We start from the raw sequence: 14,157 nt of genomic DNA on the forward strand, positions 1-14,157 counted from the left end.
TTTTTTTTTTAAACTCTTTGACCAATTAGAAGGTTTCTCTGGAGCCAACTTGGCGCTATCTGGGTTGGACTGCTATTGCCCTATGAGATCTTACTGGCAGATTTTTTAAGAAGTCAATGTTTGCCAATACTATGAAGCAGAAAATGAGATTGTGCAGTTATTTTCTATTCCAAATATAGGGTAAAACTGGATTAAATATTTAAACACCATAATTGCAGGAAAATGTTTCGTAATGGTGAATGATGCATAAATAGCATTCCTAGACTTACTATGTAAAATATTTCTGGAAATCATTTTAGGAAAGTGTAATTAAGTGTCAAATATGCATTTAATTCATACTTCAAAATAATGAAAAAGCTTTTGTATGATAAACATACAGCATTTAACAGATTTGTTCTTAGTTTTAAAATAGAAGGATTATTATTGTTACATTACGTATTCTATATGTATTAGAAGCTATGTGGCCATTCTACACGCCATGTACATTTCCATGCCAAGCAGCGTAACTCTTGTTAGAAGGAGTAACATAATAAGTACGTCATCTCTTCTTGTTAATTCCCAATTTATATTTGAATCAATTACTGTTGGAACGGTCCAGATGTGACCCTTGGGAGTCCTGGATTTTAAGGGAAGCTCCCCTGGCCTTAATGCAGCATATGAATGGCACACGCAAAAGGTGGTGGCAGAGGCTGCACAAGGCTGAGGTCGCCCTTAGTACGTGTCTGGACCTGTTGTCCAGTGGCACTGGAGGAGCAGTTGTCCCCTCCAGCTTCTGCACCACTGCAGGGCTTTGGCATCTTTCAGCTCATTTGGGAACCTGGTGAGTTGTGGCTCTCAGCAATGTGAAGATTTGGGCATGCGACTCGTGGATTAGTGTGTTGCATTTGAAAAATTAAGATGTAGCCTTCTTTTGCTCCTCTTAATGTTAAAAAAATGCTGTTGGCCCAGTCATTCCGTTGGGAATAAGTGCTTACTTGACTTCTGTGCAAATGTTATACTAATGAATGGAGTATAACATCACGTAATTTTCCTACATTCCTACCACAGAGAAAAAGAATGTTGAGGGCTTTGATCCAAAGTAATCATGTTTCTGTTTTCATCCACCAGTTGTACAGTTTTACCATGTTGTGTGGAAAGACAGCTGGAATTATATACTATACAAGTTTGTACTTGGGAAGTAAATGAGCTCGGAAATATTTTTACAGGCTGCCATTTGCTGAAAAGAACTGAAACTACTTACTTGTCAATATATCTATGCCCTATATAACATATAATTCAGCCATTTTAATGAGAATTTTATGCCCAATGGCGTAACTTTCCGTTTTCAGTTGTAACTAATGTGCAACTAGTACCTAAAATGAAATTGGAAAGGTGAAACGACATTCAGCAGAGCACTTCTTCTCATGCACCTGCCTGAATTTAGAACGTTATTATTAAGAAACCAGTACTGAGAGTTTGATCTCTGTTGCTCAGTAACTAAACTGGGAGAAGCTGTATGTAGAGTAGTATGAAGATTAATATTTTCATTATCACAGCTTTTCAAAAAGAAGGTGAGTCTAATGAAGGGAGATACTAAGTATCAGTCCTGCAATGTAAGTCTCTGAAGTTCTGAATCACTAAGCTCAATTTCGGGACTGTGCTGCTTTATTAGGAGTGCAAATGTGTGATGCCACATTTGGGCCTTCTTCATGACCAGCTTACTACTACGTAAGACAGAAATACACGAGAGGTTGGGTGCCATGACACTGTCTGTGGTACGATCCCGGCGCAAAGAGCAATCCGTCCCAGTTTTGGAAGCGGGGAGATTACCTTGAACAGGGAATCAGGCAATGACGAAGAGACAATGGTGGGACAAAAATCACTGCATGGTGATTGTGTATGAGATCAGGTGCTGAAGCTGAAAGGTGAAACTCAGGGAGACTTGATGTAACATTTCACATAAAATTAATTTCCACTAATACTACATAAAATGTACTTAGAAAAAGCTAAATATATAGTTCTCTTGCTGGTTGTTAAATAGTAGGTAAAAAAAAAAATCTGTCTTCTCTAAATCCTTCATAATATCTACTGGGAGGAGGTTGTGCATCCTGGGACACACTTGAAAAGGTTTGGGAATTGCTGCAGTGTTACAGCAAGACTAGTAATCTCAAAGACCTAGTACAGGGCTTGTTTCTTTGCTCAGGGTAAAATCCCGTCATCCTTATTATAAGGAAATTATGGTATTTGGAAAGAGATACTTTCTGTTCCTGGTAAACTTTATTTTTTTCCTATCTGTAATTTTATTTTATCTAACAAAATAGGAAGCAGTTCAAAACAACAGTTCTTCCCCAGATTTCAGTGTGAAATTAAAATCTCTGGTTTTTGAATCATATCTACCTATATATACACACGTGTATTACATATATATACTTCATTTATATATACACATTTATACAAACATCATATTTATATCTATATATTATAGAATCTTCCTTTGTTATCCAAATAGGTCCCTGCAGGAATTTACTAGGTTTTGTTATTTACTAGGTTTTGTTAAGATTTAGAAAAACATTTATACTCTATACTTTAAAGGGAATATTAATTTTATTTTTTTTAAACAGTAAGAACATGAAATATATTATACTTTTTGGAGACCTCTCACAATGATACCATTTTTTAGCCACAGATCTAGAGAGGAATCAAGTGTCTTTTAGTTTGACTTGGATGCTGGTACCTGAATTTTGCCTATGAAGCATTTCCCATTTAAAGCATGTCAAAATCTTAAGCCCGATTCCTGTGTGCTTTCACTGAAATCAATGATTTCAACAGAAAGCAGTGGGAAGGAAAAAACCCAACCCAACCCACTTTCCTGAGCTACAATTCTGGTACTCTCGTGGAAAAGGGGAAAAGAGGGTTTTACTACTGATCTGGGACTGCTACGCATTATTTTTCTCACCGTCTTTCCTGATGTATTTCAAAGATAACCATTCCCCCTTTCTCACGAATTGGACCGTGACACAGGGTTTGTTGGATGTGGGTACTATCCTGCATTCAGTTGGGATCGTGTAGGAAACTAGTCAGGCATTCGAGTTTGTAAGGTTTTGTAAGAAGGGAAGAACTTTGCTTCTCAGTAGGACGTGTACAGATGTGGGGGTTTGAGATTCCATATGGACGGATGCATGAACCCAACTGGGCCAGAGAGGAGACTGTTGCTTTGTTCTTGTGAAGACAGTGGTGTTCCTCAGGGAAAGCGTAGCTGAGGGAAAAGGATAGGAATGGATCAGAAAAGTTGGCCAGAGGCTGCATAGTTTATGTTGTAGGGGATCAGCTTATACTTAAGTTGTCCATTATATATAAGCTATATATGATATATAGTGAGACTACTGGTTCCGCTAGTGTTGGATACCAGACCTTACACCTGGTCACGCAACACTTCCAAGCATTTTTAATTCCCATCAGTTTGCAGTATGAGACAATATGTCATTTGCATCTTGTCATGGGAATTAGTCTACTGCTTATGGACTGTCTAGAAAACAGCTTAATGCTGGTCTGGAAAGGCTTATGCAAGAGCAAAAAGCCATTTCTGTTGTTTTCGCTTTTCGATGCATCTGTCATGAAATACTTGTTTTCATTTGTGGAAAACTTACGAAATATATGAATAAGCACTGGAACCATGAATTTATTGAGTTACACGAAAACCTCATGGTTTTTGGTTTTTTTTTAGTTATTTCTTTCTTATTTGTAGTTAAGCATCTCTAGAGAATATTTGACATAGGTTTTTTTCTTCTGTTTTGGTATGAGAGGGAGATTAGTTGTCTGTTAGAAACGCATAGTATTTGGCATACTCTGGAAGTAAACCAGGCTTTATGAGGATTCTAACTGAAGAAAAAACTTAGTTATCGTAGTAGTATTTTTTAATGCGCATTAATGGTATATTTGATGTTCTCATACATGGTGTGTCTCAGTAAATGGAAGGATCCAGCTGAGTAACTTTCTTTGCTAATGAAAATGTTTTCTACTCAGCAGATGACAGTTTAGGTCAATGATTGTTTTCTCTGGTGTAAAGACAAAACAGCATGTATACAACGCAAGTAATAAATAAGCAAAATTTACACAGGGAAAAAACCCGTACTTTCAAGGCTTTAGAGGTAGAATGGATCAGCTGTCATCAGCTTCAGAATGTTTTTGATTTTGAAAGACAAATACATTTTTCTTCATTTCAGCTAAGATAATTTGGACATGTGAGTGCTAAGTATCAATGCACATGTGGGTTTGAAGGTAGGCAAGCAGAATGTTCTCTGATGGTTGCAATGATGGCTTTTACTGCAAAATAGTATCAGATTAAACAGCTTTCTCATTTAGCAGACAGCTTTATCAGAAACAATGCAAAGAAGCCTTAAAGTAGATTCATGGGCCATGTGTGTATCCCTCATATCTTACACAAAGTCAGGTTAAGTATTTTTTGAAGCCCACTAAGCAAATTGCTAGCTCCTGTGACTCCAGCTCTCCCCAGTTCCCTGAGAATCCTGTATTTTGTTTAGTATTCAAAGTGTGTGATGAGAAATAAAAGGATGAAGATGGATTTTGAATCTTTTTCTCACATCTGGAGTAACAAGTTAATTATTCATCACCTCAAAACATCCCACCTGAATGACATGTGTCAATGGTATTGCTGTAAGCACTGTGAATATGAGCGTTTCATTCTTTCACATCAAGCACTACAATAAAACGTGCTCTTGGTTTGCACGAGCATGTATAAACCCTTGTGGAAGTCATTTCAAGAAAGCTGATTTTGGATCATTAGCAGTAGATACAGTGCTCACCATGCAAATTGGCCAAAATGTCCAGAAAAAATGGCAGCTCTACCACCGGGCTTTGCAGTGGCTTCCAGCAGTTTTGCTGCACGGAGGGCAATTAGGAGCTGGACTCAAAGGGAGGTTATCACAATCAGCCAAGGACTAATATATGTCACTGGACTGATGTCAAACTGGAACTCACCCTGGCTTCCACTATGACACTACCGATAATCCTGGGGATGAATGCTTGACAGACTCTTCATGGGTAGAAATAACCCATTTCGGCCTTTAAGATACCTGATTTTCCTGGATGGCTTGAAGGAAAAAATCAGACCTTTATTACTGACGTAAGAGGAATTACTACTGTCTTATTTACCTCTTTAATAGATTTTAAACCACTGAAGTTTAAAGTAAAGAGGCTTTTTTTGTTCCAAATGTTTTTCTTTTCTGAATTCTTTCAGTAGTTATACCTGACAAAACATGAAGATGATGGCTTAGGAAATGGAAATTTATTGCTTTCAATGAAGTATATAAAATATTAAGTAATCATATCAACAGTTAGCACTGTAAACCAAGAAAGGCTCTAAAAGAATCAAGTGCACACCAGGCAAGGCTGAACAAGGCAGATAGAACTTGTTTATACTTACATTTCTAACTGTGTCAATTTACCCTATGAATTAATGAAACCACAGCAAAAATACAAAAAAATGTGGAGTTTTTTTGTATACTGTAGAACAACTGCAACAAGAAAACAAAACATGTCACATCCCACATAAGAGAAGCATGGCAAAAGTGAGAAATGGGAATTAGTGACATGAACTAGATGAAGGATATTTATTCCAATACTTGTCAAGAACTACAAACTAACAGCAACTGATAATATCCTGGACAGTTTAGTTCCTTCTCGAACATCTGCTGGCACGTTACAAGAACATGAATAGTCAGTTAAATAGTACTGGAATCCGGGTCTTCCATTTTAAAAAATCAACAGCAATAGTTCATATATTCTCCCTTTCTGACTTGAATTTTATTTAATATTTCACACAAGGTATAACAACTCAAACAGAAGGGATCTGAGAGAACCTTTTCCATATGTTTCGGGCATAAAGACGATGTTAGTACCTTCTGAACATCTACCAGATTTTACTTCACAGGGTAAACAGAGATGTCATCAGTCTATCTATCTTGATGGAGTTTAGGCATATAGTTGTGCTGCACCATAGGCATTTGCAAAAATGCATCTTCAGGTTAGGGAAATTACTTTGGAAAGCTGCCTTCTGTGGATTGGGGGCAAAGGAATGAGGATTTTTAGGGTTTAAGTTTAGGATTTAGATACTGCTCTCAGTGATTATGAAGGCAACTGTGGATCTAATCCTTTATGTATTTTTATGTGTTCCTTGGTTTTCCTCTTTAAAAATTCATCGGTGACAAGGAAATTTCAAGTGCTGACTCATGAGTATTTGTAAGACTTACCTAGTTTTTTGGCATGGCATTTCACTACGTTGCAAACTCCCACAGCAGGAACAATGTAGTTAAGAGACCACAATTTGGTCTAAACTATGTCTTTTAAAACTTCCCGAATCTTATATAAAACAGTTTTTCTGTCAGTGGGTGTTGTGTTGAATGCAGTTAATCTTAATGAACGCTTCAGTAATGGTGGGATATTTAGTTTTCTCTTACTTTTTCAGTCCTTTTCCATGAAGTGTGCTTTGAGCTTTGCAGTGTTGCTCCCTCTCTTGAAAACCTAGCAAGAATTGTAGTAGATATCTATTGTTTCATTTTGTGTAAAAACAGTAATGAAAGTTATGGATGATGTCTTCTCAAGCTACGGTGTTCTAACAGCTATAGTTACCTATCTGGTAAATGCAAAGAGTTTTCAGGTAGAATATTCTTGGGTATGTGTAGCTCTTCCCTCCTTCAGAAATCAATGATGTTAGAGCAACCTGTGAAGAACGGCAGTGCCTGATGACATTCGCCAGGCCTTCCTACTCCGAAGACTGATCACAGTCTTACCGTGATGCCATTAAAATGAGTAATACCACTTAAATCAGAAGAATCAGTGACATCAGGGACAAGCTGCCTCCTGCAGATGTGATGGTTCTGACTTGTCTTCAGCTAACCTCTTGATGTTCTCCTCAGGGGCCAAGAGAATTATTTATTTAGTCGTTTATTTATTTTTGCTTTCGTGAGCATTGACTTTTCTTCCTGGGAGTTTAAGCAGCCTCCTAATACAGATAATCTTCCGTCTAAGCTAAAAGCAGCTCCAAGAAGCTGTCCTTTGTGTAAGTCACAGGAGAAGCCAGGATCTCGGCAGCACTGGTGGCTGCAGTTGCATGCCCGGTTTGAAACCACCCAGAGAGTATGTTGGGGTAGGAACCCGCGTACGCACCTCGGCAGGACCCTGGCTGGTGGAAACAGTCAATAACTGAAGTGGGACTGGGGGCTGTGAAAAGCCAAGTTTTAACCTGCTGGTTGTTTATGGGCTTTTTGTCATATCGTTGCTAGGGTTACTAAAATAAAAATAGTTATTTCGGAAGTATTTTTCAAAATAAACTACAGTTAAAGAATATAAGACATACTTCCTGTATGTTTTAAAGAACAATGACAAGTAATTAATAAAGGGAAATGTTAACTGGTAGATTTTCAACAGCTAAAGACGTGTGATTGTAAAGATCTGTAAAATCTGAATGTTTGTAAACTTAGTGCAGTATAAATGTAACGCAGTAATATACTGAATGATTGAGTATTAATCTTCCAAAAGAATAACACACTTGTATATATATAAAAAATATATATTTATATATGTATGTTATACATATATACACACACACTTGCAGCAATATTAAAACATCTTGTTGCTGCACTGTCAACTACTGCAAATAAATACATGAAAGTGCTGTCAGACAGTTTTATAGTTCCCCCACAAATGACACTAATACGTACTTAATATGGATTGAAAACTCAAGTCTCTCATTTTTGGAAATTACCTTTGATAAATTCTTAATCTCTACATAAAGCACATATTTGTATTTTTTCACAGTCTGGAAATGAAAGTAAATATTAGCACAGTATCTTACTCTAATGGATGCAACTGACTTGATTTAGCCTCAGAAAAAATTTTCAGTCTTTGCTTTTTTTAAACTTACCTTAATTTTACTTAAGTTTAATTCCAGGGACCATGTTTGCTCATATGTTTAGATTTTTATTTTCTGAAAACAATACAAGTCCAAGGTATTTTAGTGATTCATTAACAGGTTATTTGCTATATTTTAAATTAAGTATATCTTAAATGGTTTACTGAAAACTGAATGGAGCAAATGAAACAAGGTGTTAACTCCTGGACTAAGCTGAACCTCAAGTGTTCTGTGACCTGGTAGCTCTCATCCAAATAACTGGACAGAGTGCAGGGTGGTGAAAAGAACATTCATCTTATGAGCCAACCTGACTGTACATATTACCTATCTTTACATATGGCATTCTCCTTCTGGAAGGGATCCTGTGATCACATTTCATCTGTCTTCACAGTGGCGTAAAGCACAGAGGTGGGTACATCTGTGCTATGGAAGAGCAGAGGCCTCAGGTCTGTTGTGGCACGTTTGAGAAGTCTCCTTAGCTACCCTTGCGCCCTGGATTTTTTCCACAGTGTGAATGAGATGAACATGAACTCAATTACAAGGCTGAATTTAGTTGCAAAATGCTGTGCTGGACATTGTCGAGGCTGTACGAGTGCAATGTTAGACTGCAGAAGCAGCACCCACGGAATGAATATTGTCTTTTGTGTTTCAAACGTAATCTGCTAGGGTGAATTCTGCACCTGTTATTTTTATTTGCAAGTTTGCTTTGGGAGGTTCTCAACTGTGATAATTTTTATTATTTTCTTGGGCAGACTGGATTTGCACACTTGGAATGCGAAGTTTCAGACTTCTTTTTAACACTTTCTTCTTTCATGTATGTATACTTAAGAGTATCACTAGACATATAAAAACAAATTAATCCCCGCGCTGGCGTGATTATTTAAAGTAGAGAGGGGGAAGCGGTGTTAATGATAATAGAGAAGAAAGCAATGCCATTCTTAGTGAGATACTGGATATAAAAGGGCTGTTCTTACGAGCAGATTGAGATATGGTCCAGAAATCTAAGAGAAGTAATTTGAGAAAGGAGGCCCAAAGGGGAAGAGTTCAATGACCACATACAAATGTAGAAAATGGATAAAGAGTTTGCTGGAACTCAGTTGAAAGGTCAGGAATGTATACAGCACCCTTACCCAGGAAAAACATATGATTCTATGAGAGGTTATTTTCATGACAATGTTTTGCTGAAAAGCAAAGGGAATAAATGGTAATACACAATTTTCAGAGATTTCCATAGCAGTTTGCCACAAGTAGCAATGCTTATACAAAAGAGCAAAGCATTGTGTTTTAAGATTTTTTTTTTTTTCTGGAATGTGCTGTGTTTTAAAATTCAACACATTCTTAAAGCTGAAGTACGGTCCTCTGATTCATAGCTTCAGACTATTGATAAAATACACAATTTTATAATGATAAATTACTGAAATTTTAGAAACTGTGCTATCATAAAATTGGTGACCTCTTAATGGTTGGTACTGTTCAGATTCCGTTACAACATTTGGGCATGAAAACGTAGATGAAATGAGTCCAGATATGTTACTCTATAAAAATGTTCTGATCTATCCAGAGCTTTTAAGAATTCTAGTGTAATCTGGAGTCTTAAACCTGCATTGAACTGGCCTAATCCTTGTTAGTCCCTCATATTTATTACATTTTAAAAAAATCAAATACCTGGTCCATTTGATCTTAGTATTCCATCTCAATCAGAAGATTGTCTGTCCTGTGTTCTTTCCCAGAAGTTTTATCTGAAATGGGAAAGGAAAAGAGAAGGCAAACAAAAGGAAGCTATTAAAAAAATTTTCAACTGTTATTTTCATTTTTTCAATGAAGTAAAAATCCTGTAATATTAGAAGTTATTACTAGATCATATTGACTAAATTACAGAAGTTCTGAAAATTGATTTGATCCCCTTTCAACTTTTCTACTTGAGGGCAACCTTTTGTACCCCCAATTAATGCAAAATTAAGGCTTATTTAATGTATTAAATAATGTTTAAAGAATGTATTCTTAAATTAAATAATATTTAAAAGAACATAGTCTATTCCCCAGCTTAATCTGTTGATGAGCTTGTTGGCTGCATAAATTATCCCATTCTCACCTTTTGACATAGATGTGGTTGCTAGTTATACTTCCAGAAAATCAGAGAGAGAGAGAGAGAGAGCGCGCGCGCGATGTTAAAATTCAAGGGCATCTGGAGTTGTCACAGCAATCTGAAGACTGAAAATGAGAATACTGAAAGCAAGCCCAACACTAAGCCTTTCAAGATGATACACTACATATGCAAGATTTCATGCTGGTCTTTGAAATAGAACTAGGAGAACTGATTTACTATCAACTTGTTCAACATGAATTAAACAAACATGTCAGCGGACTAACAACATTCATACTGTAAACAGTATGTCCTTCTGTTAATAAAGGTAGCAAAGAGTTGTTCTGCATAATTTATGGTCGCCATACAATGTAATATTGAAAGTGTACAGAAACCATTCTAAATTCCTGATGAAATGCAAGCATAACTCTGTTTACTAGTAAATGTGATTTATTGCAGAGTTACACGTGCCCTCTCTCCCCCTGCTTGTATTTTTTGTAGAAGGTACAGGGATTTTAGACAGATAACAATAATAAGCTTTTTAATCAGAGTTAGTCCAGAACTTGTATACAGAATTATCACCTATATTTTTAATCTTCTTTTAAGCTGTACAGTCTTTTAAATGTATTTTACAAATACTAAATTAAGATTTGAAATGAAGATGAAAATTGCAAGGAGATTATAATCAAGTAACACTCAAAACGGTGTAAATCTGTCAGCTACTTTATATAATAGATGCAAGGAAGATTTGCTGTGCAGATTATGCCACCACTCTATACTTCTCTACAGAGAAACACTTGCTAAAATACTGATGATTTTGTGACAGTACTGAGATAGACAGATTTTATCACAGAATGGGAAATCTGTAGCCTATACTAATGATAATAATTGTGATTCTTATTAAGTTCTTATGTATAATGCGTTTTTAAAACACACATTATTTTTATACAAAGCAGAATTGGAGACCCTGATTACCAGAAAATGCTATCAACTGCTTGCGTAATCATCTGCATACCTTTGAGAACGGCTGACCAGTCATTTTACTCAGACATAAATCTGATTTGTGGTAATTCTCAGAAGTCAACTCTTTGCTTTCTCTAAATCTTAGTTTTACCTAGTGATTTACATAATTTATGTCCAAGAGTCTCAATATTTGGAAAGTTAAGAAACTGAAAAAAAAGGCATTCAAGAAAGTAATCCTTACTGAATTTTGATTTTTTTTTTTTTTTTTTTTTTTTTGTAATCAAGTTGGAGCTTCCTGCTCAGTGCTCTCGGTTTCAAACTCCCTGCCCTGACGGGTTTTATCATTTTGGAGTGTAGCATGCTCAGTAGAAATCCAAATATCTGCTTAGCCAGAATAGTTTTATGAGCTCTGTTTTCATGAACTCTTCAAATAATTTAGACATGTAAAGTGAGCATCGCTCAGTTTAGTAGCATTTTTATTTGCACAGTATTGTAACATGCAGTTTTTATAATCTACATAGAATTACTTGTAGGAATGCAGTTTTGCTCTGTCTTCACTTGTGCCCTCCTCCTTTTAAACCACAAGTACATATTTTATCTGTTAGATACTGGCTTACTTAATATCCATTCTCCATTCCTGGTTTCAGATTTGGTTTGTCCTTCCCCTACTGCCTCTGTTCCGTATTGGGCTTAGATAGAAATTAACGCTAATTTTGGGAGCTTCACCAACACTTTGTTGTCCCAAGTCTTCATTTAAGTTTGCTCTTTAATTGATTTCTTAGAGTGTTTATGCTTCCTTCAAGCAGCTGACACACAGAATGCCTGGACCTTTAGTAATACTGAATCCAATTCTGACTATTAACCTCTTCCTATTGGACTGATATTGCCGGTTTAGACACTGATGATGTGCATGACTACTAATCCAATCAACGGGAATTGTGTGTTGCTATACTAGGTTAAGCTGTGTGTCGATGTTAAATTGTCACCCAGAGCTCGACCTGCATTTGACTACTGAGGAAATACAGTAATAAAGACACTCCTCAGTATCTGTATGCCTAAACTTAATCCTATTATCCTATTTGGAAAATAAATAGCTGGGCTCTTTGGAAGAACATTGAGGACACTAGAAGTACAGTGGGAAGTGTGAACTCTCAAACTGCCTCCTTGTTAGATTGTCTCAACCCGCACTGGGGACTGACTAATTAAAAGTAGCTTTCACTCAGTTCTAGGAACTCGGGTATCTAAATATGCAAGAATCTAGAAAAGCAACCCTCTCCCACCAACCTTCTAGGAAATAAATAGACTTCATTAATAACTCTTAAGAACAGCTGCTTAGAACCAGCATTGATATCTCAAATTATTTTTACAGATCTGCCCACTCCTGTCACAAAAAATCTTGCTTTGCAGCTTTGCCTCACTTCTGCACCCCATAACGTTTACGTAATTTAACAACTTCTTTCCAACTTCTAAAATATTTTAATTTTCAACAGGCTGTTTTATGCACATTGTTCTTTCCATGAAAGTTAAAAATCTTACCTCTTTTTAGTGTTGCAGATGTTTGATTTCACATTCTCTTTAACAAAAAGACAATTTTTAATGTAGAAATTATGTCAATCCATACCAGACTGGTAGAAGTCCTTTCACTGGAATACAAATCGTATTTCTTTCCTGCAAAGTATTTTTGCACACACATGCACTGTTGCTCAAGATACGTGATTGACTATATGAAAAAGTAAAGTGCACCAAAGCATTCTGAATTGTTTAGTTGTAGATTTTACAATATAGCCTGTAATACTAAATAAAAAACCACAGTTGGCATTTCCGCTTTCATACTATATAACTTTCAATAGTCATTATTTAACATTATTCATTAGGAATGCTGACAAAGAATAAAATAGAAGGTGAATATATTGGAATGTGAGTGGTTGCTGCTGTCCTTTAAACATAGTCCTTATCCCTGGGTAACACCCAGGATCTCCAGTGTTTTCATTACTTATTAATTCCTGCCATGCTAGTTTCATTCTAGAGACAGAAATATCACTGGCCATGAAACACTAAGTATAGCTCTTTCTATTTCAAATTACATATACACAAGCACGAGACAAGGTCTGTAGTCTTCCTTTCATAAAACTGCCTTCTCTTAGTCGCCTTTCTCCCTTTTAAGAACCCTAACAATAAAGCTGAATTATAGACCCTTTCCTTAAGCAGATGATTAAACATTCTCACCATTATATAATACAATTTCCATTTTATTTTAAACATACTTTGCATGATATAAAAATATTGATCACAGTGAGCTTTAACAATTGTTACTGCTATAAACAGAAATGCTGCACAATGGTTTTAGTGGAAATAAATTATATAGTCATTATCTCTTTAAAAAAAAAAAAAAATCACAAGAAGGAGAACCTAGGCTGTTTGGTCATTGGCAGAAAATAAGTCCTTATTGAGTTCTTTACAAAACATGAACCCCAGTTATTTCCTACATTTGCTTTCCACATCTTGAGAAAAGCACAATGAGTCTGTCTCTGAAAGCCCCACAGGGTCTCTGGTGAACATTTAATTCCAAATATTAGGAGTTTCTGTTGTTCTTTTGTTCTAATGGAAAAATGTACACCCAAATAGCAAGTAGCACTCTCATCACTAATTCATAAGTGGTCTTTTCCAATATGTGGGTACACAGCGGCACACTTCTTCACTAAAATAAAATCCAGCATCACAACGTTTTGTTCGGACTGTACAGGGTGGTCTGTAACAACTAAAGAAATGAAAAAAAGCAAGCATTAATATAATATGATCATTTATATTAACCTGAAGTAGAAATTTCTGAGCATTCAGATTGCCATTTCTGAACGGAACATTTAATTCCTACAAAAACTTATCCTTTAACTTCTGTTTATGTTTTTGCAACTACCTTCAATTGGACTGTTCTTCACAAAAGACAATGAAAGAACAATGGATGCTATTGAAGAGAAATTATTCTATTGCAACAGATACTCATGAATATTTTTAACATATTGCCTGGTTGTAATTGCATTCTAATCTCGAGTAGCATTGTTTGAAATCTAATTTTGCAAAGACAATAGGGTTTTTTTTGTACTCAAATTGGCTTGTTATGACCTACTGCATGCTGCCGGTTTGAGGTGGCAATCTGCATTTCAGGTGATAATCAAATCTACCATCTTCTTACACAGGACTGTTT

General features: G+C 36.1%; 1 protein-coding gene across 4 annotated transcripts in view; it reads right to left on the bottom strand.

Moving 5' to 3' along the window:
• Positions 1-7,980: 7,980 nt before the first annotated feature.
• VEGFC (vascular endothelial growth factor C) overlaps positions 7,981-14,157 on the bottom strand; it is an 87,000-nt gene continuing 80,823 nt past the window's right edge. For 2 of the 4 annotated variants that reach the window (XM_040599100.1, XM_040599262.1), the window contains exon 7: positions 7,981-13,713. In XM_040599100.1, the coding sequence (XP_040455034.1) occupies positions 13,599-13,713 (115 nt within the window). In that variant the 3' untranslated portion in view covers positions 7,981-13,598. The remainder of the gene's footprint in view (positions 13,714-14,157) is intronic. The other 2 variants (XR_005828618.1, XR_005828609.1) reach the window with 2 other exon arrangements.

The sequence above is a fragment of the Falco naumanni genome, chromosome 1 (assembly GCF_017639655.2).
Source record: "Falco naumanni isolate bFalNau1 chromosome 1, bFalNau1.pat, whole genome shotgun sequence".
Taxonomy (NCBI): Eukaryota; Metazoa; Chordata; class Aves; order Falconiformes; family Falconidae; genus Falco; species Falco naumanni.